The sequence below is a fragment of the Nannospalax galili genome, unplaced genomic scaffold (assembly GCF_000622305.1).
Source record: "Nannospalax galili isolate Female #2095 unplaced genomic scaffold, S.galili_v1.0 scaffold327, whole genome shotgun sequence".
Taxonomy (NCBI): domain Eukaryota; kingdom Metazoa; phylum Chordata; class Mammalia; order Rodentia; family Spalacidae; genus Nannospalax; species Nannospalax galili.
In genome coordinates this window covers 749,574-777,105 of record NW_008356950.1, presented here as the reverse complement: position 1 = coordinate 777,105, position 27,532 = coordinate 749,574, and the positions used below count along the sequence as shown (strand labels likewise).

At 36.6% G+C, this 27,532-nt stretch overlaps 1 protein-coding gene across 7 annotated transcripts in view; it reads right to left on the bottom strand.

Annotated features, from left to right (window-relative positions):
• The window catches only part of Ptprk (protein tyrosine phosphatase receptor type K), a 573,501-nt gene that overhangs the window by 256,158 nt on the left and 289,811 nt on the right, over positions 1-27,532 (bottom strand). For all 7 annotated transcript variants that reach the window (XM_008854753.2, XM_008854752.2, XM_008854754.2 and 4 more), the window contains exon 6: positions 13,895-14,069. In XM_008854753.2, coding sequence (XP_008852975.1) covers positions 13,895-14,069 — 175 coding nt within the window. The remainder of the gene's footprint in view (positions 1-13,894; positions 14,070-27,532) is intronic.

The window sequence follows — 27,532 nt, the reverse complement described above, 5'->3', positions numbered from 1 at the left end:
AAAAATTACTTGGGGGGGTGGAGTGATGGCTCAGAGGCTAATAGCACTGGCTACATTGAAGAGGACCCCGGTTCATTTTCTAGCACCCGTGTGGTAGCTAACAACCATCTGCAACTACAGTTTCGGGGTATGTGATACCCATGAGCACTGCATGACACAAGTGCACTTATATACATGCAAGCAAAACACTCATACACATAAAATATAAGTAAACTATAAATAAATATTAATAAATACCAGAGAGAAGAATATATGTCTAAACCATGTTCATTATCTATTGTTACAACAACCAGTTACTGAAATAAGTTTACCAGGTAGAACTATGTTAACTACACTAACAAGGAAAATTAAGAGATTTAAAGAAAAAACAAAACAACCAAGGCAGGAAAGGAGGCCTTAGGAACATGTTTACTGATAGGTCACATTCAAAGAAAAGTCACATCTGTAGGTAAAATTAACCTCTAGTAGTAGGTAATTCAATCTCTAATTGAACCTCAAAGAGCTCACTTCAGCTGAGGCAGCAAAGACAAGAGCTTTATGAACTTCTTTGAAATCTATGGAAAGAAGCCAGATGAGGAAGAGGAATCACAGAATAAGATGGAGGAACAAAGAATATATAATATGCTGCAACTTAAAGACTAACCAATCCATATCTACTCATGCAACTACATGACTGTAATGGTGGTATATTTTATCCATAACCAGGAACAATCAGTGATTAACTTATTGTCACTGCTTAAAAATGTTAAATCTGATCAATCAATAAATTGTGGGGTTTGGAGTAAGTGGGAGTGTGTAGGTGTCTGTATGTATCTACTGGTGCATGCACACAGCTTGCTTATGGAAGCCAGAGCCTAACATTGCGTGTCTTCCTCTATTGCACTCCACCTCATTTTTTAAGACCCTCCTGTGTCTGTTTCCATAGCACCAGACTGTAGGTGCCTGCCACCATGCAGGGCCTATACATGGGTGCTGGGGATACCCTTGGGTTCTCAGGCTTGTGCAGAGAACACTTAACCAGGTGTGCCACCTTCCCAGCCCCAATATTACTTTAATGTTTGTGATAAAGTGTAATTTTGTTATGACAACCAAGAAGAAGAAAGGGGATAAAAGTCTAGCGACGTTTAAAATAAACGATGTTTATTTTGGTACTGGAACTTTTTTCTTCTAAGAATCGATGTAAACACACATTCAGCAACAGGGCACATTTCTGTTACCCAGTGGAAAGATGTGAGCTGAAAAAGATAAAATAAATTCAGTGTATCCTGTCCTGTCCTGAAAACATGAGACACTGGTAACAACAAAGTACTTTGCTTTCAGTCTAAAAATAAAATTATCAGCATTAATTTCCAAGACCAATTGTAGATGAACAAGATGTTTAAAAATTACATAGATATTCAGCTAAAAACTATGATAAAATGTGTCTTTAAGCAAAATAAGGGTAGTTTCTGGTAACACCACAGGTTCAAGATGATGAAAGGTCATTGATGTATTACCCAATGCATTTTTATGAGATAAATTGAATTATAATCGCTGCAACTATTCCAGCCACAATTTAGACATAGAATCCAATTATCCATTTCATTTTCATTTATACCTCATGGACTAGATCATTTATCATGTTCCATGATAATGATCAGAAAACACATGGAAAGTGATTTCTGGAGGTAACAAATTACCTAGCATATTAGCATAGCTTACAAGTTCCTGTCAACATCTACTATGCATAAATATGAGGTAATTAAATTTACAATGTGCAGCAGTGTTTGATATGCTACTTGCTTCCTTCACAGCTGCCAAAAACCTGGGTTTCTAAATGTAGCCAACCAGTTTGGTTGCAAATCAGGAATCATTATGACCCAGGAGTCCAACAGGTAGTCAGGCTGCCAAGGCTCAAGTTGCCGAGACATATCTTTCATCATTTGGTATTATTACTTCTTGCCACCAAACCATCCATCATGACTGCAGAGACAGCTTGGAATGATAGTCCTGGACCCTCACATTACTGCTCCTTGAACTCTGTCTCATCCATCTTTTGCATCATTCCTGATTCACAGCTAAGTACCCTCTTACGGCTACAAAACCAAGTGTGAACCAGTAATGCCTTTAACCTCTAGTGCTTCTCTAATAGTAATTGATTTCTCTTTATCATGGAACCACTGTTCAGAACAGACTACTCTTTGTTGCTGATGCTGAAAGATGATTTTTTAAAGGGCTTGATGCACAAAATTCCAAAAGTTATAGGGATCTGCGCTTTTCTAAGATAGGCTTTAGCATAGCACTAGTATTTTTATATGAATATTTATCCATAAAACTTACAAACAGAAGCACAAACACAGTCAGATCCAGATGCTTCTGAGGGCTCAAGAGCACAAAAATGCAATGATAGGTTATGACATATATATATAAATAAATTAAACGTTTTAATTAGAAAATTATCAGTGTTTCAAATATGCCTTTTTCAAACATGAGTTTAAAGTTACTTAATATTTTGAAATTGCAAATCATGTTTCTCTGCAACAAATTCCAAGCAAAGAAAAATTTTAAGTGAAATTCATCAATATAAGGATAAAGCACTTTATAAACAAACCCCCACTCAGCCATTCTTTCTCTCAGAGATTGCTATGAGAACCTTGGAGAATGACAGCAGTAACCCAGTGGATGGTATACCATAAAGCATCCCAGACTAAAGGTTTTAATTCAGCTCCATCTGAATGTTGTTATAAAAGTTTAATAAATCAAAATGATCAAAATGCTCCAAGTGGCAGATGGGGATTCGGTTTCCAATTCAAATTCTCTTTAATATATGGCTTCTCTGACACCCTGCATTTCTGCCATCCATATTAAATTCCAAGCACCCTGCTTTTCATCATTACCATGCATCAACCAGTCTGGTCATGGTAACTACTTTTCAGCAATCCTGCGCAAAACACAGAAATGTCAAGCCCAGTGGGAGTTTTAACGTAGGAAAATTATGACAGGTGGGAACTCTTTATCTACCCTTAGGTAAATATTTTCAGAACACTGAAGTGAATGACAGTCTTTGAGGATACAGAAATGCTGTTGGCCAAAAGTCCTAGAAAGAAAATCCGGCTCTCCCCACACACCTTCAAAAACCTGTGAGAAGAGAAAGGCAGATCTAGGAGTATTGTTATCAGGAGCAATCAAATTCTGAAGAGCAGAAAGTAGTGAACCCTTTAGAGAATTTGCTTCGTTTCTGTGAAGTAAAGAGCTTTAGAAAAAGAAAAAAAAAATCAAGAGAAAGATTTTCACTTAACAGCCTTCCAAACCCCCATCTGGTTTTCTTAGACAGGGTCTCACTATGTAGCCCGGCTAATACAAGATTCACTGTAGAGCCCTGACTACATAGGAGACTCACTGTATGGACCAAGCTGTTTTAAACTTGTAATGATCCTCTAGCTTCTGTCTCCCAAGTGCTAGGTTTATAGCAGGAGTCACATTGCCTGGCCAAAAGGCAGTCTTTAATTTAGTCAGAAATACATGTGAAACACCAAGGAAAGCATATTTAAACATTATTTACCTTAAAGGTACTCTTATATGTGGATAATGTTCAGCTATGAATAAAAAGATATTCTAACTATATCAGGATTCTTGGATTAAAAAAACATTCATTTAAGGATTTAATATATCTTTTCTTAACAGGGGCTTTAACAATTTTTTAAAAAAATTCTAAATGACTAGCCAATGGCTATGAAATGGAAACTGAAAAAGTACAAAGAATTTTAAAACTCAATAGCAATTATTCAATTCATGTTCTATGAATCCCAATTAATACCTTGCTATAAGTCTAAGCATCTCCCACTTGCCCAAAAACTTTAAATCTTGATGTTCCCTGTGCATACCAACTGGAAATTTATGTTGCAAGCGATCATCTATTTCTTTCAAATAAGATCTTCTACAAGTCTTTTAAATTAATGTCCACAATATCAAATCTCACCTAGAATTAGGATACAAATTTAGGTGTCCTGTGATCCCTTCCTCTCTGATATTGCACAACGTGCTCATTAGTAGTTACCATACCTTCTCAGAAGTGACTCTCTTTCTAACCCAATTCTCTTTCTGAAGGATTTTTCATCATCTCAAGCTTTGGGAACTGTCTGAGTTTGCTGCACTTAGTCGTCGCAAACTCACTGTTCTCCAAATCATGTTCCACCCTGGTTTTCTCTAAGACAGATGTGAACACACAGTTTCTAATGCAAAACTCTCAAAGCATCCCAAGACAAATGGCACAATGGATTCAGTGGTTTGTTTGGTTTTTTTAGCCTTCACATTCCTTCCCAGGAAGGACTTAAAATACAATCTTGGATGCAACTTCAAGTCCTTCCCTGGAAACACTGTATTATGGTTAATGCTTGATACTAGCCCACGAGAATATGTGTTTTCAATGCCTTCTTCCCGCTCACCACATCCTTTACTATTTCAGCTCTCCAAATTCTACACATTCATCAATGGTCACAAGGAATCGCACCTCATCAGTTTATTCACCCACCATCAGAGACAGCGATGGGGCGGTCTCCCCAACATTACACACTAAAGCTATACCATTCATATGAGACCACAGGCCTATGAGATTTGTTGTTGTTGTTTCTGGGAAAGGAGGTACAGTATAATAGAAAAAATGGTTAAAAAAAAAAAAGATAATGGGGATGAGGCTTAAGTGCCAAAGAGAAGCAATGAAAGAGGGCTGGGCATTCAGAGCATAATCAATAAAATACAGAGAAGTGAGGTAGCCATCAGTTAATACACATTATCTATGTTTAAGCTCCATCAATGTAAGAATATTTGAGACTTGTTCTTAACACATGAACCAAAATAGACATTATATAATAACAACTGTTTAAGGAGCTGGAGACACGGCTCAAGGATTAAGAACACTGACTTCTCTTGCAGAGAACCTGGGTTCAGTTCTCAGAATGTACATGGCAGCTATCCATAACTCTGGTTTCAAGGAATCCAATGCCCTCTTTCAGCCATCATGGATATCGCACAACATGGGTACACCCACATACATGGAGACAAAACACTCATACACATAAAATAAAAATGACTAAATCGTACACAAATAAGGATGTTAGTTTTAAAAACATTGTTTAAAACTTAACCAAATAACTCTGGAAGAAAATATAAATTATATAAATTATTAATTCTTTTTATGAAAGAATCATGCCCGTTTGGACTTTAAGTACTATGAAAAAACTTGAGAGTAAACTTGAATGAAGTAAGAATGTGAAAGCATGAATCTATCAATTCCTTGTGGCAGGAAGTTCTGAAGAGCTGGTGTGCCACTGTGGGTTAAGGAGGGTGAGGGGAAGAAAAGAAATTTCCAGCACTATTCAGGGGACAGAACATTTTAAGCTTTTTGGATGGCAAAGAACTATGATCATGACTTTTTTTTTTTACTAAATATGAAGAGAAATCAATTGCAGGATGTGACTTGTGACTGGAAGAAGCGTCTATATGTACGAACAGATGAAAGAACGTGTCAAAAGTAAGTCGGAAGACATAATTAACAGGTAATAGTAATTCCTTCCTATCAAGGACATAGGTAATTACTCAGTTCTTATTTCTTTGTTTTGCAACTGCAGATTCTTACTATCACATCAAAATATGGTTGCAAATTGTGCAGCGTGGTAGGAAAACAACAAAATAGTTTTTAGTTTAAGGCTCGGAAAGCGAAAATTGGAAGTAGATGTTGTCTTCCAAATTATACCCTAAAGTTTAAAAATAATCCTGTCCCTATAAATCGCAGAGGAAGAGAACACACTTCCAGGCCGTACTTTCTCTAAAACAAACACCAGAACTAAGATAAGGCTGCATGGGAACTGCAGAAAGCTGCCATGCATTGTGTTGGATCCTGAAACCCCTGCATGGCCTCCACTTCAAATGCTGCTATTTACAACTAAAGAAGTAAAACTCCTTTCTCTAAAAACCAGTTAACTATGAAGTAAACAAAAGCCATGCTGAAACCAAACAAAAATGTCAATGTTTACTGTATCTACACTGGTGGACCTTAAGCTTATTTTCAATTGTTGCTAAACTAAACATTTCCTAGAAAAGACAAAATTCTCATTTGTGCTAACTCAGAAAGGAAATGGGTTTCTGTGGTACCATGATAACCTCTACACATGTACACACAAATCCACACTTCCTTGTCCTTCTTGGTAAAGCTTGTAACTGTTCATGAATGTTTCCTGTTTTCTGTGTTTGCCGTCTTGATCATAGGTCCCTGATTACTTGTACTAGCAAGCAGAATGCACACTGGCTAGCTTTTTAGAAGATAGCGCATTTAACTCGCAAATAATTCGTGTTAAAAGCAAAAGTAAATACAAAAGCCTACACCTAGGTAAAACAGAGAGGAAACACTGCTGTTATTGACTCTCATGAAGACAAAGTAGACAACATGGGAGAGGACTGGAAAACTACAACTAATGAGGTAAAGCCCCATCACAGCACTTCAATCACTGTGTTCCTCATTAATCCACCAAACACTATGAATTATCCCTCTGCCTTCACTGACTGATTTTAGTCTGTCAACCATGGTGCTCCTGTTCAATTAACACCCTATAAGATTCTCACAGTATAACATTATTTGTCACATTAGTGCTTAATAAAGGAGTTAAAAAGAATGGCTGTTTTAGTTGACTATTTTTGTTGGTGAATCATATTTTTTCTTACAAATTATGAATGTTACCAAAATCTAAGTCAAACTTCCATGCCAAGTCAGTAAGTTTATATTTTTCTACTGAATTAATTAAGTTACAAATTGCTCAAGGGATGAGACCACTGTTTCTTTGGTGTTTTCTGGTGACTGCTACCACTTTAAAATAAAGGTTGGTGGCTGATTTTCCAATTAAGTTGCAAAGGAACCCAAAGAGACTGAGAAACCTCAGCACAAATTGACTTTGCTGCTTTCTTTGCTGCTTTTGGGTTTAAGATGAGGGTAAGAAAAATAATGAATAGGAAGAAATCTATAAATAACAAAGACACTGTTATTTCAAGGAGTAGATATAAGTCCCTTGGTAGAAGTGAGTCCAAATTACATTCATCACAAACTTCAAGAGAAGAGAATTGAAATGCTCAAGAGTATAGACCTACTCTCCACATTCAGAAACCAAATTCCCTAAAATTCCACACAAATAATTATTTAGCATGTCAATGATGCGCTTTCTCCCTGAATCTTTACAACTTGTTAAGAAGAATGGCCACAAATCAAATTCCCCTAAGAGTCACTTCAAAGAGCTGTGGTGATCAGCTCAGCTGCTAAACACAGTCCTGTGCTATACACAAGTGAATCACCCTTTAAAAAAATCTGCAGGTGCCCTTTGGGAAAGAACTCACACTGTATTTTTATTTTTTAAATGAGCTTAGAGAAAGTAAATAAAATGACAATAACCACTCAGGCAAAACAATTGTTTTGCATTTGACTATTTCTGTAGAGTAGTTATGAGAAAACTCAGGAGAAAACAGACAACAGTATTTGGAACAATGGCACACAGAAGCGGACAGAATACTTTAGGTTTCGTTCCAATGAATAATAGTAAATTTAAAAACTATTTTCCCAATTCTTTTTAAATCAGCAGCAATACTATCACAACGTTTAATATTTTTCAATTTTGGAAAAAGCATCCCCTAAACTGATGAACAACCAAATCAGTGCCCACTTTCAGGATATATATATATGGATATCTAGTCTTCTTTTGCTCATTAAAATTGAGATATGTACCAGGCATCCTGAACAATGAATCACCTGAATTAGAAGTAGGTACCCTGAATGAGAGGAGACTCTAAATGCTCCCTTTATCATCTTCAAGGACATAGTAAAGCAATTTTTTTAAAAATGTGAGACTTTTAAGTCTCCTCCAAACTCAGGATGACTGGTGTCTACTGACTATATGTGCTTTCTAATATCTTGCTAAGGGCATTTGGGTACAATTAATACGTGGTTTATCAATGCATACCAAGACTTTCACTATATTTAAGATTTTATAAAATATAGATGTTTAAATTGTATTCTACCAAAAAAACCCTCCAGACTTCCTGCCCAGTTGACTAGTTTTCAAATAAAAGTAAAGAAAAGAGATCTTCAAGTCATCGTTAAGAAAAAAGATCTTTATATAAATTCACAAGTCTGACAGCTATGCTATGAAAACTGGTTAAAAAATCAATACTGTGTGGCATTAAGCAGGCTGCTGAAGGTCTGAGGCTAGAAATTTCATGGCCTTTAGCCACCAGCTAGCAAAAATATAAGTAAAGCATGCCATGCTTTCTACCTCCCAGATGCATTTGCTGCTAATAGAAAAATGAAATATTTACAACTGTATTTTTTAACTAGTATACACAAAGAGATGATAGCTCCAGAAAAAGAATATTGGTCAAAACAAGATTCTTTATCAGGTAAAAAATATTTCAAGCTGATTATTTGCATATGGTCATGCACCTCCTTCCCTGGCTCTTAACTTGCTCTTGTGAACTTAAAACAGTGGTGTCAGCATGCACAAGACCCATGAAAACTCAAGCAGACAAAAACCAAGCACAGAACTGTGGAAATGGGCAGCAGAACCCAATCTTAGCTGAAGAATTATTAGCAGCTGACTACTGTTGGGTGAGGAAGAGCTGATCTAGAATGAAGTGATTCTAGATAGGCTCACTAGACCACAGTGAATGAACTTGACTCAATAAACCTTACCATAAATGACCAGAATGCATGGAATCCAGTGTGTATGGTGGGTGAGGGTACCATGGGAGGGGAAGGGGGTATAATGATGATTAATTCAATAAAAATATACAAAAAGAAAAATAACACAAGTGAAAACTTAAAAACTTAAATTCAGCTGAATTTAAAAGCAGTTCCACTAGTATCTTACACTACAAAGAACAAGTGCAGTGCTCACTTCACTCCATCAGCAGGATGGAGGGAGCATGAAGTCCCTCAGCCATCTCCTAACATCTTCCAGGGTCAGTCTGGCTGCTTTTCCTTCAACCAAACAACTTTGTTAATCTTGAAAAAACTAATGCATTTCTATAAATATTGTGTTAGTTACTGAAGTAAACAAAGATGAACTAGACTACGATGTAAGAAAAACTACAAATAACTGTAGTAAAATTCCTTCTAAAGTTCACATGCAAACTCAGTTTACAGTGACATCTTTTCCTCTTCACAAGTACTCTGGGTAAATGGTACTAAGCAAGTAACCGCATTATCTGCCCACCACAGACCAAATAAAGTCCAGTCCCCACTGATGACCTGAGGTCCACACTGTTGCTCAACTTAGTATGACAGAGCTTTCTCCAACACTGCCATAATCCAAACTCTGTATGTCCTGTGAGGTCATGTACTTTCTCTTGAAATGATGCCTTAATTGTTGTCTCACTGAATAGAATAAATAACCAGTTCTGAACAACACTGCTCATTCTCCAGAGAATGAGCAAAATCTCTTTCCTGGTCTATAGGATACTCTAGCTATCTCCAATATCCAGCTATGCTTTTCCCCTCCTCCTACTAAAATTTCCTTTTATGATTGTTTGTAAGTTAGCAGACAAAGGATGGGGTCTGACTATGGCACATTCACATCCATCCATCCTTTGTTGTCATCTTTCCCCTTTTGCACTGCTCTATTTTCTAAATAAGTCTATGAAGTAGTACCATTTTTATCCTAACTGGATGAGATCAGAGAAGCATGTAATCACATTGCTTTCCTTTGACTGTGAGGTTAGCTTAGCTTATGATAGAATCAAAAATCACTGACTTCAGAGTAAAGAACTATAAAATGACTAGATCAAACAAGCCACAAGCCTTGCTCTGTACCATCTAGTCAAAAATGTCAATACAAACTTTCATTTTGGAGCAAACTAATATTGTCTTACAAAGTGATGTATCATTATCAATCACATTTAAATACCAACTCTGAATAAAGTTGGGCACCTACTTTGAATAAATTTGGGTAAACAGAGAATCATCCTAGTTTATAGCTAAAGGTAAAATAGATAAATAGAAAATTATATTAAGTACATATTTTTCATATTCAGAGCACTTTGTAATGGCTAATAGTAGACAGTAAAGCTTAAAACCCAAATCATTAACAACCTTAAACAAATAAAAAATGAGCTTTTAACATTTAAAAGACAAAATGGGGCTGAAGAAATGGCTCAACTGTTAAGAGCACCAACCGCTCTTACAGAGGACCAGGATTCAGTTCCCAGCAACAACATGGTGACTAACAGCCATCCATAACTAAAGCTCCAAGGGTTCCAACACCCTCTTCTGACCTCTGCAGGCGTTGCATGACTTAAGTGCCCTTACACACAAGCATGAAATATACTCATACACATAAAATTAAAATAAATAAATGTTTGAATTATAAAATTAAAATGCTGGGTCTGGTCATGCTTATGTATAATCCCTTGGAAGGAGGGACATCACTTGGAAGTCTGAGGTAAGAGGAATAGGAAAGGAATACACTGAGTCAAGGTGAGCCTGAGATGCATGAAAATCTCAAAACATAAGAAAAGAACTAAATATGTAACTTCTTAGGTTAGGAAGTAGAAATAACAACATAAAAAAGTTCTAGAAATTTATTGTTGTCAGTTGTCGGCTAGAGAGAGCTAAGTGGGTCTTTGATTTAAAGAGATAGAAAAGGAGTATCACAATTATCTACAACCAAGAAGTTCAGGGAGCCGCTGCTCCACTGTGGGGCTGGTAAACACCACCCTGAACACACCTCACATGCTTCTGTCTTCAATCTGCACAATCACTCAGCAAAAATGCCTGCTTTTGGTCTCATCTGAGCAAAAACTTTTGCCCATAAAGATTGGCTTCCACTAGCTTTATCATAGCCCAAAATGATCTGGAAGCACTACTTAAGTTATGACAAAATGAAGTCTATTCTACCATCTCCCCTCTGTTCTTCCTGGGACTCTAAGAAAACATAGATCAATACACTCTAGCACTAGGATTTTTCAGTAAAAATTTTACTTGTAGCAAATGTGGGGGGGGGGCCTTAAGCACGATCTGTCACTTTCAGTTTAACAGCAAATGCACTAATAAACTTTTATCCATGGGTCACGTTTAACAACAAACAATGTGATGCCAGCTCTTATTAAAGACTATTCATATCAATGCCCCCAAAATTTCTTTTAAAATTACCATCTTTTGTGTCCATGTAACAGGACATCAGTTTTAGAAGTGCCAGTGAAGGATAGGGCCTGTCACCACAATTAATTCACAGCATTGTTTCAGCATCAGAACAGCTGACACCCCACCCCGGGGTACATTTTTGGTAAGCAATATTTATGTTGCGATTATTTCGACAAATCAAAAATATTCTTTCTAAATTAGTTTTCAGGAAAAGAAAAACATGCCAAGTATCACCTACAAATATGTAAATCAAAATGTTGAAAAGTAAATAAAACTGTCAAAACTATCAAACTGGATGTCTGTAAGGTTAGATGAACTCTGGATAACACATCCAGAGCACCATAATATTTAAACCCAACATTCATAATACAAAAATTGCAAAAGAAATAGATATTAAATAGAAGAATATCTTTATAAAAAGAAAGAAGAAAAACAGTTAAAATTTTCTTTGGAACTTAAGATTCTTCCTTTTAAAATGTTATTAAAATAATGTATGTCTCTGACTAAACAAAACCAAGCCTGAATAAAATGACAGAAATCTACTTGGGAGAGGGAACATAACTCAGTGGTAGAGCACTTATTCACCATATACAGGACTTGAATTTTATCTCTAGCACTGCCAAAAAAGTAAGTTAATACAAACATTTATATTTAATACTATAGTTCCCTATTAGGGACGCTCTAAAAATGACAAAAATAATTGTTCAATAAATTGGCAAAAAAATTCCATAAAAAGTAAGAATATATATATATAATAAAAAGGACATGGATGAAACCATCATCACCCTCACAGGAACTATTCAGCATGGGTCACTTCCTTGTGTGCACATATACTGTATATTTATGTTCACATGATATATTGTTACTGTACTGTATGCTTAAACATATATTATTTAAGGTATCCAAAAACACTCTAAGTGCACTAATATGGCATCATTTCCTTCATGATTGCATAGCAGGACTGCAGATACAGATCCTGGAAGAGTAGGCAAGCATGCTTTAATAGCAGCACATCTACATCCCTGCAACCACAGCGTGTTAGACACTCAAAGACTGCCCAAGCACACCTTGTGCTTTCAAAGTTAGACTCATAAGTGCCTGAGGGTGCGATGATGCTCAACAAAGATGAATGTTCACTCAACCTATAAGAAAAATTAGGAAGTTATGTTTCTGAACCATGAAGTAAAATACTGTAAGTAAAATTTTTGCTTTTTAATAAGCTTGGTCTGGAATTTTATGAACTTTGCAGGCAATATGAGTTGACTACATGATTACAAGAGAGGTTACACTGAAAACAAAGTTATATTCATCCTACAAAGATAAGCTTTTGGTTTTATGAGTTATTGGTTCTCCCCATAGTATACAAGAAATGAACAGGATTGCTTCATAATATGAATGTGAGAAAAATTTAAGGTTAAAAAGAAGATTGAACTCATCACCAGAAGTGATGAAATTTGACTTTATACTCTGCCTTCATCAATTATTAGATTTTTTTCCTGGTTCTAGCAATATTATCAAATAACCTGAATCTTTATTTCCTTCTCTCTGTAATTATTGGAGATTAAAGGATAAGAATCAAGACTACCTTGAAATAATGTATACAACAAATATTAACCATCAAACACTATAAAATAGAGTAATGTGACTAATGATATATCTCTTTTCAGCCCCTGATGCTTGCATGTGCTATGCGTTCTGCCTGGTGGTTTACATGCAGTGTGTTTCCCTATTTGCATATCCCTCATCACAACAACTTTTTCTCAGTGTGCATCTTATTTATAATTGTATTCCTACAGTCCAGAAGAATACTTGGGATAAAACAGAGATTTATAAATGAATAAAAGTAATATATGTCTTCAACTTGCCTATATTTTCCTTGGGTTCACTATGGTTGTTTATTTTCTTTTTCAAAGGTTTATTTATTTTTATTTTATGCTTTATTTTATAAAGGCTTTGCCTGCGTGAATGTAGGTGTACTACGCACCTGCAGTGCCCATATTGGTCAGAAGGGGCAGATGATTCCCCTGGAATGGGAGCTACAGAGAGTTGTAAGTTGCCATGTGAGTGCTGGGAACCTAACCAGGGTCTTGTGCAAGGTCAGCAAGTGTTGAGCCATCTCTCTAGACCCTGGATTCTCTATAGATATGACTTATATGACCAGTTCCTTACATTCCTGTAATAACTTTAGCTCTAGGAATGTTAGTAGGAATTCAGTGGTATTAACTTTCTATGGTTTGATGGAGGACCAGAGTTAATGAACATTTACTACAGGTTTGGAACTGATACAGCTATAAACAGAACCTTTGAGCTCGACCACATTGACATTTTTTCTTTAATGCATAGCAGTTATACCTGCAGAACTATTGTTACTAGGGAGGAAAAAAAAATCAAAAATTCAAATGAGGACTAGAAAGTAGTAGAAGAAAATACTACATGTTTCACTCCATCAAAACATGGTAAAATATGATTCATTTTGATAAGGTACACAGGTTGGGAAAATGATTGACAAATTTTAAAACCTATCTTAAATTTACTTGACATTATCAGAACTTTGATAATATAGTTTGTATAGTGACTTGCGTGAAGCATTTTATGGTTTAAAAAAAATCAAGCAACATGTCTACATAATTGCTTTTACATATATAACATATAATATATGTATTATATAATCACATAGTATATGCATTTCATGCAATTTCATGTGAGGCATACAATTTCATAAAGTGAAAACAATTTTACCTCTCACAATAAGTTGAGCAAAATTGGAGACCCCAGAACCTCGTTCTGACTGAGTTACACAGCGGTACAAATCCTGGTCAGTTTTTGTCACTTCCTGCAATCTAAACGAGGCAGCAAATCTTCTGTGATTGATGTTCTTAGTCTGGGCTACAGGAATGTCTTCTCCATTTCGTCTCTGCAAACAGAAACCAATCTTTAAAAACAGGTTGTTATACTTCTCATAAATCTAAAGTATCTTGGTAAGCAGTATCTGTGATGAATTATTCTTGTTGCAAAATTACAAAGATGTCTTTGTAGAACCACAAATTTTTGGCTTTGTCATGCAATCAGGAAATGAGGAAACACTGATATCCTCTAAAGGGTGTAGAGTCACTACTTTGTTAATAATCTCAGTTTTCCATAAAATTGTTACAGCAAAATACAGATATTAACAGAAGACTTAATGGCTCCATAACAAAGAATCCACAGCCTCTTTGTGTCCAAAGAAGATGTGTTAGCTTCTAATGGCATCATACTATTAATGCATGTGATATCTGATATATAACACCAAACACAGTCAGGATCATGTCATATATGTCTTTATTGCAAATACAGAGCATGTACTAGCCAAAGAATGAAAATAAACTGCTTATGAATAATTGAGAGTCAATTCCAAATCTGTGCTTTTTGCAAACCCATCTCTTTGTGATTAATGACAGCCAATTTATATATTATAAAGAAGTAATCAAAAAAGCCTAAGTGTTCAAACCATACCTGTCAATTTTGGAAATGAAAAATTGGAAAACATACTCATAATATCATATCAGGGTATCTTACACAAGACCAATAATGGCAAACTATAAAGGAAATGATAGAAGATTTCAACTACGATAAAATTTATAACTTCTATATGTTGAAAGAAACCATAAATAAAGGGGGTGGGGAGCACAGGCTGTGATAAAATATTTGTTAAAGAAATAATCATCAAAAGATAAACAGCTCAGATATGTAAAGAGCTTCTATAGTTCAAAAAGAAAAAGGAAAAACAAAGCAGTAAAAAACTAGACAGGCTATAAAAAGAGAAAATGCGTATGTCTAAGAAAGGAAAGGATACCATCAATCTAAATATTAAAAACACTCGATCAATGGCAAAGAAAAGTTTTACCATAAGAAAGAACTGGGGAGCTGAAAGATGGTGCAGCAGTTAAGAGCACTGGCTGGGTCTGATTCCCACGACCCATAAGATGCCTAAAAATAGTCTTATCTCCAGTTCCAGGGGATCCGACGCCTTCTTCTGACCTCCGAGAGCATTACACAACATAGGTACAGTTACATACATGTAGGTAATACACTCATACACATAAAAAAGTAATAAATAACATTTTTAAAATAATAAACTATTTTTAAAAGAAAGAATTGGTCATGAGCTCAATTCCATTTCTGAGTGGTGCAAAGCTAAGTAGCCCTATTATCAATTAATCATACATCAAATATCATGTCATAGGACTAATTATTAATAAGAAAATATATACACTTACTGGCATTCACACTGTAATACACATAAAAAAGTAATAAATAACATTTTTAAAATAATAAACTATTTTTAAAAGAAAGAATTGGTCATGAGCTCAATTCCATTTCTGAGTGGTGCAAAGCTAAGTAGCCCTATTATCAATTAATCATACATCAAATATCATGTCATAGGACTAATTATTAATAAGAAAATATATACACTTACTGGCATTCACACTGTATTATTTTTTTTTTTTTTTCCTGTAGCCCCAGCTTTCCTGGCTCTAGCTAGGTAAACAAGATTGACCTGAATCTCACAGAGATCCACCTGCTTCTGCCTCCCGAGTGCTGGAGTTAAAGGTGTCATAACCATGCCTGGTGTACTGGTAGTGATTTAAAAAATGATTTATTATCATTTAGAAAAAACAAAGACTAGAGATGAAATACCCTGGATTTGATCTCCAGCACCACATAACCAGGTATCCTGGTTCATACCTGCAATCTCCATACTTGGAATATGAAGGCAGGAGGCTCAGAAGTATGAGTTAATCTTCAGCTACAAAATACCCAGGAAAGAAAGAAGGAAGAGAGGATGGAGCAGAGGGAGGGAGTGAGGAGAAGAAAAGGAGAAAGATAGGGAGAGAGGAAGGGAGGGAGGGAGGGAGGGAGGGAGGGAAGCAGGGAAGGACAGAGGGAAGGAGGGGGAAAATGTATAAACATCAATTCCATTTCTAGATTTCCATGTTTGAATCATTCATATATGTGTGATCAAGGAGATGAGATGGGAAGGCTGAATTCAGCATCATTTATACCAGTTACATAGAGGAAAGATCTAAGTTGTTTACTCATTCAATAAAAGGCAATGTAGCAATTAAACTAAGCCACTGTGTCCAGAGTTGTGATGGTAAAGGTGGAACAACTATTGCTTCAACCATAAACATAAAGAGCTACTTTGTGTCTTTTCTCAATTGCAAAGCTGTACACAATCTATGGTTCAACAACTTCAAAATAGAAATGTGCTAACAATAGTTCTAAAAATTCTTGAAATTTTAACAATTTTCTGGTGCTCACTGGATCCATATTTCACGGGATAGTCATATATGTGAGTTTAAATCTCAAGAAACCAAAAGAAAGAGAATTCCTTACACACAATGTAAATTAGAGGGTAGATCCGTTAAAGAGGATTCTAAAGTTTTACAAACTTTTATGGAACCTTATTGAGGTAATTTTATGTATACTTTTTAAAATATTTATTTATTTTTATTTTATGTGTATGAGTGTATTGCCTGCATGTATGTAGCTGCACCTGTCTTGTGCAAAGCCCATGGAGGTCAGAAGATGTTGGATTCCCCTGGAACTGTAGTTACAGATGGTTGTTAGCCACCCTGTTGGTGCTGGGAATCAAACCTGAGTCCTCTGCAAGAGCAGATAGTGCTTTTAACCACTGTCCCATCTCTCCAGCCCCCGATTTAATGTATATTAAAAGGGGATATTGCATTGCTTTAATGATTCTTTATCTTGTTTTATTATTGGGAGGATGCTAGAGGTCAAAACCAAAGTCCAATAATGTCCTAAGTCCTAAACGGCACTACCGTTAACCATATTTCTCAAAACATGAAATTGTTTACATATATCTTTTGTAATAAAGATCTGTGTGAGCACATGAATACATGCATGCCCAAGTCTGACTTAGGATTTTACCAGGTTTCATTCATCATTTTGTTAATTCTCTCCTTAACCACTGATGGCATGAATTTTGTAACAACAACGCCTGCTCATTAACCTGAATAAGGCAAAGCATCTTATATTCAAAGACCCCAAAATATAAAAGTCAGAAATGAGTCTAAATTATTTCTTTCCCACAACTCACAGAAACAAAAATAGACATTACATGTGCAAATCTCAGACTGCAATTTCTTTTCAATTACCACAGCAGCTCTATCTGGTCTTTCTAACCGGAAGGCAAACTTGACTTAGCAGTCTTTTCCCAGGAGTCTACTCTCATCCAGTCCTACTTATCCTCTAGTAGGGCCCACAAGGCTTGCAGCCTCTATATCTGCAACTTACTCTCAGTTCTTCCGCAAAACTCATCACTCTTGTGTCTGCCTGCCTCCTGGATCCTCTTGCTCCTGAGCAGACCCTCTAACTCTTGCTACAATGTCTTTCAAAACTCCTTCACCTCTGTAAAGACCCTCCAGGTACTCTCATCATTAGAGATAGTATTGACAGGGCTGGAGAGAGGGCTCAGCTATTACGAGCACTAGCTGCTTATGCAAAGGACCTGGGTTCGATTTCCAGCACACACATGGCGACCAACAGTCCTTAACTCTAGTTCCAGGGGATCTGATGCCCTCTTCTAGCTTCAGTGAGCATTACACAACAGGTACACTTACACTTAAAAACACTGGCACACTTACACACTCATACACAAAAAAATTTTTAAATGAATACAATATTTTTTTAAAAAATTGTAAAAATAGCTCTAGAGAAAGGTAGGGAAGGAAGCCACATGACTTTGCAATTATAAAATTATGAAATTCATAGTAAGGGGAGAGTTGAGCACAGCAAAGAAACAGTATGATTAACCATTGGAAGTGGGTGGCGGTTCTGGAAACAAGATGTCTGGCACGGTTCTTCAACATTTCGGAATCTGGCACATGAAACGAACAGAGAGAGAGACAGAGACAGAGAGACAGAGAGACAGAGAGACAGAGAGAGAGAGAGAGAGAGAGAGAGAGAGAGAATATATCTATACAAAAATCAGAGCTGAGGATAAATTAGCCCAGGAATCCCAGAATGCAAACATCCATGTATTTTAATAACATACGGTAAGAGAAGAGGGAAGGCACAGTTTTCTGAATAGTCATTACAGTCCAAAATTCAAGAAAGCTTAGTTCACATAAAAATTAACAACTTAGGGCTGGTGAGATGCCTCAGCAGGTTTAAGGCACCTGTCACCAAGCATGAAGGCCTAAGTTTCATTCCTGGACCTATGTAGTTGAAGGAGAGAATGAATTCCTTGAAACTGATCTGACATACATACATACATACATACATACATACATACATACATGAATTGCTTGAAACTGATCTCTGACATATATACATACAGACAGGCAGACACACACATACTAGAGAATTTAATATTCTAAAATAAGCAACTTAAAAGTATGAAGTTCAAATCAGAGCAATACGGTCACTGGATACTAAGTTACAGTTAGATATGAGAAATAAGTCAGATGTCCCACTGCACATTAAGATGATTAGAGATAATGATAATGTATCATATATTTCAAAATGCCTAGAAGAATAATTTAATGCTCTTCTCATAAGGAAATGATAAACGTTTAGAAACATAGAAATGCTTCCTCTAAGATGAGTCTGCTGGAGCATACCAGCAATCCTAGTGTTCAGAAAACAGAGCCAAGAGGGGCACAGGTTTCAGGTTGTCAGGGGCTACGTAGTGACCTTGAGGACAATGGAGGCTATGTGATGAGATCCTTTCCTAAAAAGAGAGGAAAAAAAAGAAGGAAGGAATATAGGAAAAAAGAAAGGAAGAACTATTTCCCTTAAGTTGTAATTCAAAACATCACATGGTTCCCCATATATGTGCAGAATTATTATGGTGAAATATAATTAATGTATTTTATACAAATAACATAAACAATAAAGATGATATGCTACACATATCAATAGAATATTATTAAAACAAAACAAAAGGAAATCACATTACAATCTACAACATGAAAAAACAGTATATTAAGTGAAATGTCACACTTGAAAAGATAAATACTGTTTCATGCAACGTGCATGAAATACTCAAAGCACTGGTCATTCCAAGAATGGTCAGGAGGAGATAGGAGAGAGAAATGAAACATTATCTTAAAATGGTATGGAGCCAGTTTTCTGCATGAAGGAAATGTTCTGGTCCTCTTACCATCCCACCTCTCATGGTGAAGTGTAATCTCTCTCTGGACCAACAGAGAGATTCTGGAGGGCGCTAGAGCTCTGGCTCTTCCACAGACAGCTCAGACACTGACATGGCCACCTAAGGTGCTGTTGGGCCTTGGGAGGCACTATGTTCTCTCATGTGACAGGACGGCAGCAAGGGCACGGAGGAAGTTCCACCACAGACACGGAGGAAGCTCCGCCACAAACACCTGCCAATAAATGGCACCTGAGACTCACCAGTGCGAGAGACTGCAAGGTCATTCTCAGCTACACAGTGAGTTAAGAGAGTTTTAAGGTGGTCTGGGAAACATTAGACCACATCTCAAATAAAACATATATAAGTGTAAGGTCTAGAAAGGAATAGCCCTCGGCACCCAGATTATTGTCTTGCTATACAGTCTATCAATAAAAAGTGTGGCATCATGGAAAAAAGATACCTCTTTGGGAGGAGAAAATGGAACATCTCACAAAAGCAAGAAGCAAGAAAGCTTTCAAGACTACTGAAGGCTGGCAAAGGGACTCAGAAGCTAATGTCAGGGCTCAGGGCCACAGACTGGACAGCTTGGGCTTCATAGAATCACAATGAATTTTAAGACCCTTACATATTTTCTTAAATATTGTATTTATTACTTTTATTTTATGTTATGAATGTATACCTGAATGTATGCAAGTGCACCTGTATTGTGCGATGCCCACAGAGGTCAGAAGAGGGCATCGGATCCCCCGGAACTGGAGTTACAGAAAGTTGTTAGCTGCCATGTGAGTGCTGGGAATCAAACCTGGGTCCTCTTGGACCCAGTGCTCTTAACCACTGAGTGATGGCTCCAGACCCTAGACAGTCACATATTTTTAAATTTATGAGTTCCTAACAATATTAAAAAACCAGAGGGAAATGTATTAGTTCAATGTCCTACTGAAAAATACACATATAATAAATATATGAGTGCATGTGTATAGTTGAAGGCTATATAACAAAAAACACAGTGCATGCAGGAGGAACCTCCCTTCACGTTGTTGGTCACAGTAGTCCAAGAGGCTCCCAAAATAACACAAGATATTGTCACAGCCCTTGATTGCCTCCCAGAGCTTGAAGGCTCAGGGCTCATTGGGAAGAGGAGTCAGAAAGATTTTAAGAGCCAGAGGGGTGGATGACTACAAGGAAACATACTCTTTCAGATAGTTGGACTGTTACTCATAGAAACTTACAACAATGATGACACCATGCACAAGTTCTATGCAAGCTCAAACCAGATAAAAGTCCCAGCATAGACATAGGGAAGTGGGTAAGAAAATCTAATCCAATCTAAGGCACTTTTGGCAATTGATGTCTGCTGAAAGAGGGAGAGTCAATGTCTTATAGGGATGGGATTCTTGGTGGGCCCAGTGGATGGACCCAAACTGAAGGACATTAGGGCTACACAAATTAGACTTTAGAGACCACATATGTGTGTGTCTGTGTGTGTGTGTGTGTGTGTGTGTGTGTGTGCATGCGTGCATATGAGAGTACATTAAATTGGGAGAGGAGTGAGGGGATAGAGTATCTAAATAACATTAAATATTCAATTAGAATTCTTTTGAAAAGATGTTTTTATTAAGGGGTGATTAAAAGACATGTGTAGGGCCGGGCGTGGTGGTGCACCTTTAATCCTAGCACTTGGGAGGCAGAGGCAGGCAGATCTCTGTGAGTTCAAGGCCAGCCTGGTCTACATAGTGAGTTCCAGGACAGCTGGGGCTGCAGGGAGACCCTGTCTCAAAAAGACCAAAAAAAAAAAAAAAAGAGAGAGAGATGTGTGTAATATGAAATAGGAAACAGGCAGAAGGATATAAGGGGAGAGGAGTGGAGAACAAGAAAGACAGGGTAGAAAAAGAACAACAAAAACAAATTGTGTGCAAAAATACTTTAATGAAATATATTGCTCTGTATAATTTTAAAAATAAGCAAATTAAAAAAAAATACGAAAGAAATAACCCAAAATTAAAATAAGAAATACATTTTCAACTCAGGGAAAAAACATGGACATTAAGCATCAGCAACACCAAGCTAATGAAAGATGAGCTAATGTGCCCCTTTGCTATTGTACAAGGCACCACTTACACTGTGACTAGAAGATCAAAACCTGGTATCGATTTCTGCAAAATTCAGAGGAAAGGGAAAGATGTTGAATTGAAGTGGACTAAGCAAACTATCAGTAAAATAAGGACTAAGAACCTAGATTTCAAAAGGCCCAAGGATCTACAACAGAGCAAAACAGAGAAGGAGGCAGACCTACAGACTAAAAGGCAGAGTTCTTTGAAATAAATAAACCTAGACCACAGTGTTCAGGGATTCGGGTTTAGAAGGTTGGAGAAGTAGCTTGCACAAGGACACATGTGCACATGGGTACAAACACATGTACACACACACACACACACACACACACACACACACACACACACCATGAGACCATGAGAGTCGAAGGCTGTTGTTTATAGAGTTATTCTTGGACAGAATACATGAAAAGACCTCTTGGGATTGCTGGCAGTTTCTTACTTGACACATGTGGTGTTTGTCCCATAAAAATACATTAAGTGCTGGAGAGATGGCTCAGTTGGAAAAGTGCTTGCTACATAAGTACAGGGATCTGAATTCAATCCTCAGACCTCCTGTTAACAAATCCGGGCATAGTGGCATTCATTTATAATTCAAGCACTAAAGAGGTGAGGACAGCTAGTATAGCCTATTCCTTGAGGTCCAGGCTAATGAGAGACTCTATGTCAGACAACAAGATGGATGGTATCGAGGAATGACATCTGAGATTGTCCTCTGGCCTGCACACAGATGTGCACTCAACACACAAGGTGCACATAAAAATGAATGCTCATATGCACCACACAGTACACATGTAGACACACAAACACACACCAAAATTCACTGAGTCATAGTAGTTTTTATTAGGGATGGCTTTTAGTACATATAGTTTATTGTATAATACAATGATTTTATAAATACTAGATATACTTACTGATCTGCTTTTCAGATCAGGAGGATAAACAAAAATAAACTATGTATGAAAATGTCATGATGAAATACATTACTTTGCATTAATTTAAAAATAATCAAATTTTAGAATTAAATATAAAAAAGAGCCAAAAATGAAATAAGAGAATACCACAATTTTCCAAAAGGAAAGACAGTCTCTGTCATAGTCTGATGTGAGAAGAATCACAGTGACTCATGGAGAAAACACATTGAAAGGGCCATTCTATATTCACTGCATGGACACTTCCTTTATGCACAGAGAGAGTGATAATGGTTATTTCAAAATCTTGACAAAAGTCTTTAAGCATCTATGACTGCCAAGGTATTACAGTATTGTCTAAGGCAAGTAAAGCATGCTCTACACATTATTCATTTAATCAATTTTGTAATCTATAGACATTTCACCTAGTTTTAATAAATTATAATAGGCAAATGCACTGTATCTGTGAAATGTTGAATTCTTCATGCAGAAACACATGGGATGCAAAAAAGAAAACAATTTAATACTCCTGAAAATTAGGCATGATGTTCCTGGCTAAGAACAAACATACATCCAAGATGTTAAAAGGTCAGATAAAATTCCTGATCTGTGTCACGTGGTTAGTGACTTTCTCTCAAGAGCTATGTTCTGAGTGTTTTATAAAATTATGAAGGCAGAACACAGTGCATGAACTAGAATAATCCAATGGCCTAAGGAAAAGGTAGGCTTTATGAGAGAGATGGCTGCTACCAAAGCATGGCAGCTTAAATGGAAAAGAATTAACTGGAAATCAGGATGTACCTGGAAGAATCGCTATTGTTTAATGAGAGGATAAACAGAAACAATTAGAATTAAGCAGGAAGCTAGTATTCATCCATGAGTGTAAGTCCAGGAGGTTATAAGAACTTAAACTGTACAAAAGGCAAGATTTGAACGACCCTCTCCACTTTTACAGCCACAAGATACAGAAACAACCAAAGGGGGAGACATCAACAGTTTTCTAAGAATTTCACTCATTTCACGACCACCCAGAGGCTTTAATTGGCTACAAGCTTTGAACTGCTCTAGCAAACTTTACTATGGTTACCAAGAACCAAAAGGCATCTCATCTTTCACGTAGGATTGTTTTTTAATACACAATTACAAGGGTATGAAGAAGACAATAGTAAGCAATGGTTGTAAGAGACAAATTAGTTCCAAGACAGAAAATAAAAAATTAAGTAGCTTTAAAAGTTAATCACTGAAGAAGTTCAGAAGACATTACTTAACACTCATACTCAAATTCTGTTAACTGCTACCAACAAGATCCAAAACCTTTAGTCTTCTTTAATTTGTGGCTCTCAGATTTTCCAATTTGACCTCACTGTTCAATCTCAGTCCTTTGTTATCTGACATCAATACTGCCAACAGCAACCTCCATTTCTTCCAATTTTGTCCTGGTCAAGTCCCAGCCCTGCCATTCATTTATCTCTTCCCTTACAGTGACCCTTCAATAATCCATACACTGCTATTCACAGCACATGTGTAAATGCGTGTTCTGCCTTTCAGCCCCGAAGTAAGAACCATCACCATTAATCTTCACTTATTTGGATCCTGTGTATAATTCCAAGTCTCAATCAAGTTTCTCTATTGATTTCACCAAATACCTTCTACTACTCATTCTCCTCTCTGAAAGAGTCCGTGATGTTATATGATCCTTCCTTACTGCTGGAATAAACCCTTGGGCCTAAAAGTCCCTTGCTAAGCATTTAGCCTCAAGCTTGAATGTTCTCCAGTAAGTCTAAGTCTGGATCATGCTTGGATAAACCCAGATTGTGGTTTTACTATCTCTTGGAGCCGTTCGTTTGGGTTTCAACAGCCTTGCAATTATTGAGCACATCTTTAAAAATCTCTTAAAAATAAGACTGAGCACATAGCTTTAAGATTTAAGACTAGATTACTGTACTTTGGGGCTCTGTAAATAGGAAATTATACCCCACTTGTATAATGTCTACAGTCTAAGACTTTGCAAATCTCATTTAATCATCCACAAAGTTCCAGACGCTTTTGTGTAATGTCCCTTTAAACCACCCAGACATCAGTTTTTCACATTCACTCACTATTGTGATAATTCTATAATATCTTTGTTATTCTGATGTTTCGGAACTGTGGAAGACACTCAAAAAAATTTGCTGCAAATGTTAGAAGTTTTAAAATTCTGACACTAGAATAGTTTTCAATATTTTGAAAATCTTTTTTCATGTTTTATGAACTGATCATAAATTAACAAGTTTAATCAAGTTAACTTTGAAAACTTTCCCTCAAACCTCTTTCCAATGAATTGTTTAATGTAAATCACCATATCAAGCTACAGATTAATTTCTTAGAACTTTCCTTCATTATAAGCGCAAAAATTTCACATATTTACTCTAAAAGAAATGGTATCGTGAACAGTAAAATCTCTGTAGAAATTTGATTAATTTACTACAGCTTCCAAATATGTCATGTGACCCTGAGGACAAACACATCGACATGGAAGCTTCAGAAACTTCTGCAGGAAGAATGCTGCATGGCATTGGAAATAGGACAAGTTTGCATCTGGTCAGTAAAAGATTTTGTACTTTAACATCTCAGACATGAAGTTCGTGTTTCCTGTTTCCATTCCTAAACACAGACCTTTGCATGTAGCAGAATAATGAGGCTACAGCAACTGAGCAAAGATGAAATGCCTTGCGATCAAGTTTTAGATTCACCACTTTACTGACCCATAGCTGGCAACAGTCCAGACCCCAAGAGGTCAGGCTCTCTTTGGTTGTTTTTCAGAGCAATTTGCATCTCATTTTCCTAATTTCACTCTCCAATTACTACTCTCAAGCCATTGCTTAAATTATCTGTTGCTCCATAAGGAATGACATTTCTGTTGGCTGAGAAACTCACTGTATCACACTACATTAGTAGCGATGTGCCTCACCAAGGGCAAAGCGGTGGCTGACTCTCATGTTTTGGCAGGCCCACCAACGAGGCACCAGGCCAGCCCCTGCAGCGATTACTGACAGATTGGCTCAATTGCCAGAGCTCTGGTGGCAATCTGCACAGGATTACCAGTCACATATTACACAGCCTCATTTCAATTCACCAAAACAAATGATGCCACCAAATCTACCCACACATTTTGCTCCTTTCAATAAATCCAATGTTGAATTTCTCTGCCCAATTCAATGATGCATGTCCGCCAAGCTCTGCAATGATGGATGGAGTCATTAGCATTTTAGCTTTTACACTGAACTTGAAGCCAAAGCATATGGTCTGACAGATGTTCAAGCAATGGGTTCTTTTGATTTGCCATGTAGGTGTCCACTTAAAGTGGACCTTCGTGAAAGACTATTCATTTATTCATTACAGTATGCCCCATTTCAACCCTCTTCCCTTTCTAAGTTATAAGGTATTCTAGAACACTGAGGGTAAGCTTTCATCTATATTTTTGTGAGACTAATGATAACAATTTACTTTGGAACCTAATCAAATTACCTTAGATGAGTAGTGTGGTCAAAGATTCCTGTGATGCTTATGGGCCACTGTCATCTGTATCTTAATTAGTATGTTATTAGTATGTCACAGAAAGTAGCACTTGAAAAGCAAATGTGCCATATGTCCACTTTTTTCTCAGACATATTTTATTTAGGTAAAATGTGTACATAGTGACTTGAACAGGATTAATTTTTGGCATGTGCCATACCCATAGACCCAACATTCCATTCAAGTCCTATGACATTTACATTATCCCCAAAAAGTTCTATCCAGTTCAGTTTCAGTACAGTCCTCATCTCCAGAAAACCAGTATTTTGATTTCTCATTTTTTGTGGTCTAAAACTTAATGTAAATGGTATTATACACTATGTATTATTTTTAGTCTGTCTCCAATCTGAAAACATGTTACAGAGAATCATGTATCTGCTATGTGTGTCAGTAGTTCATTCTTATTGTTAAGTACTATTCTATTGCTTAAATGGGCCACAAATTGTTTGTACATTCTATTGTTAACATTTAAGTTTTAAAGCTATTAATTATTATAAATAGAAATGTTATAAATATTCTTGAATAAATTTGGGGAGGCACGTGTGTTAATTGCTCTTCAGTTGATACGTAGGAATTGTTATAACTGCTATGATTGGAGCATGTTAATTCTATGCTTAATTATTTACTTTTTTCCCAATTTTTCCTTTTTGAGATAGGTCACATGTATCCCAGTCAAAATTGACATGTAACCCCGATTAACCTTCAGATTGCAATCCTCCTGCATCCACTTCCTGAATACTGAGATGACAGATGTGTGCTGTCATACCTGATTTATAGAGTACTGGGGATTGAACCCAGGGCCTCATGATTCTAGGCAAGCAATCCCCAAAATGACTACATCTTCAGTCCTGTTCACTTTGTCCTCAATCAGTTTAACTGCTATCCATGTAAAAAAAAATTTTTCAGTAAAAAAAGAACATTTTAACTCATAAAATACATAACATAGCATTAATTTTTCCTCTATGAAAATTATCTGACATGCCTCAGGAATATAACCAGATTTTAAAAATCATTTCAGAATATATGCAACATTTGATTGCTAATTTTATTTCCTGTAACCTGAGTTTTACCATAAGCCTTAACTTATGAACTGCTGATTTTCTAGTGTGAAGAGTTCTGTAGGAATATAATTAAATGTTAAAACTTGAAGAACTGAAAAACATGTCTATGTGCAAAAATTGAACACCATGACCTTAGCAAGGATACTAAGCATGTATGTGTAGAATACATACCACTTCACTGAGCTTTATGAAAAAAGAAGGTACTTCATAAAAGGCTAAAGACTTTCTAAGTTTTCTTTACTGGGGCTGAGGATTTGGCTCGGCGGTAGAGCACTCACCTAGCAAGCACGAGCCCCGAGTTCAACCTTCAGATTCAGAAAAAAAAAGGGGGAAAAGACAAAATAACCAAAAAGATTAAACAGCAACAACAAAAACAAAACCTAAGACAGTGTATATAATTTTTAAACTACGTTTCAGAAAGCCTTATGATCTCACTCTATTTCCAGTCTGTTAATGTTCAACCACTTATTAAAATATTCTACCATACTGTTTTATGTACAAGTCCTTTATTCAGCATGTTCCAGGGGGACACATGAGTTGCATATTTTTTAAGAATTATTATTTTGTCTTTTCCCCCTTTT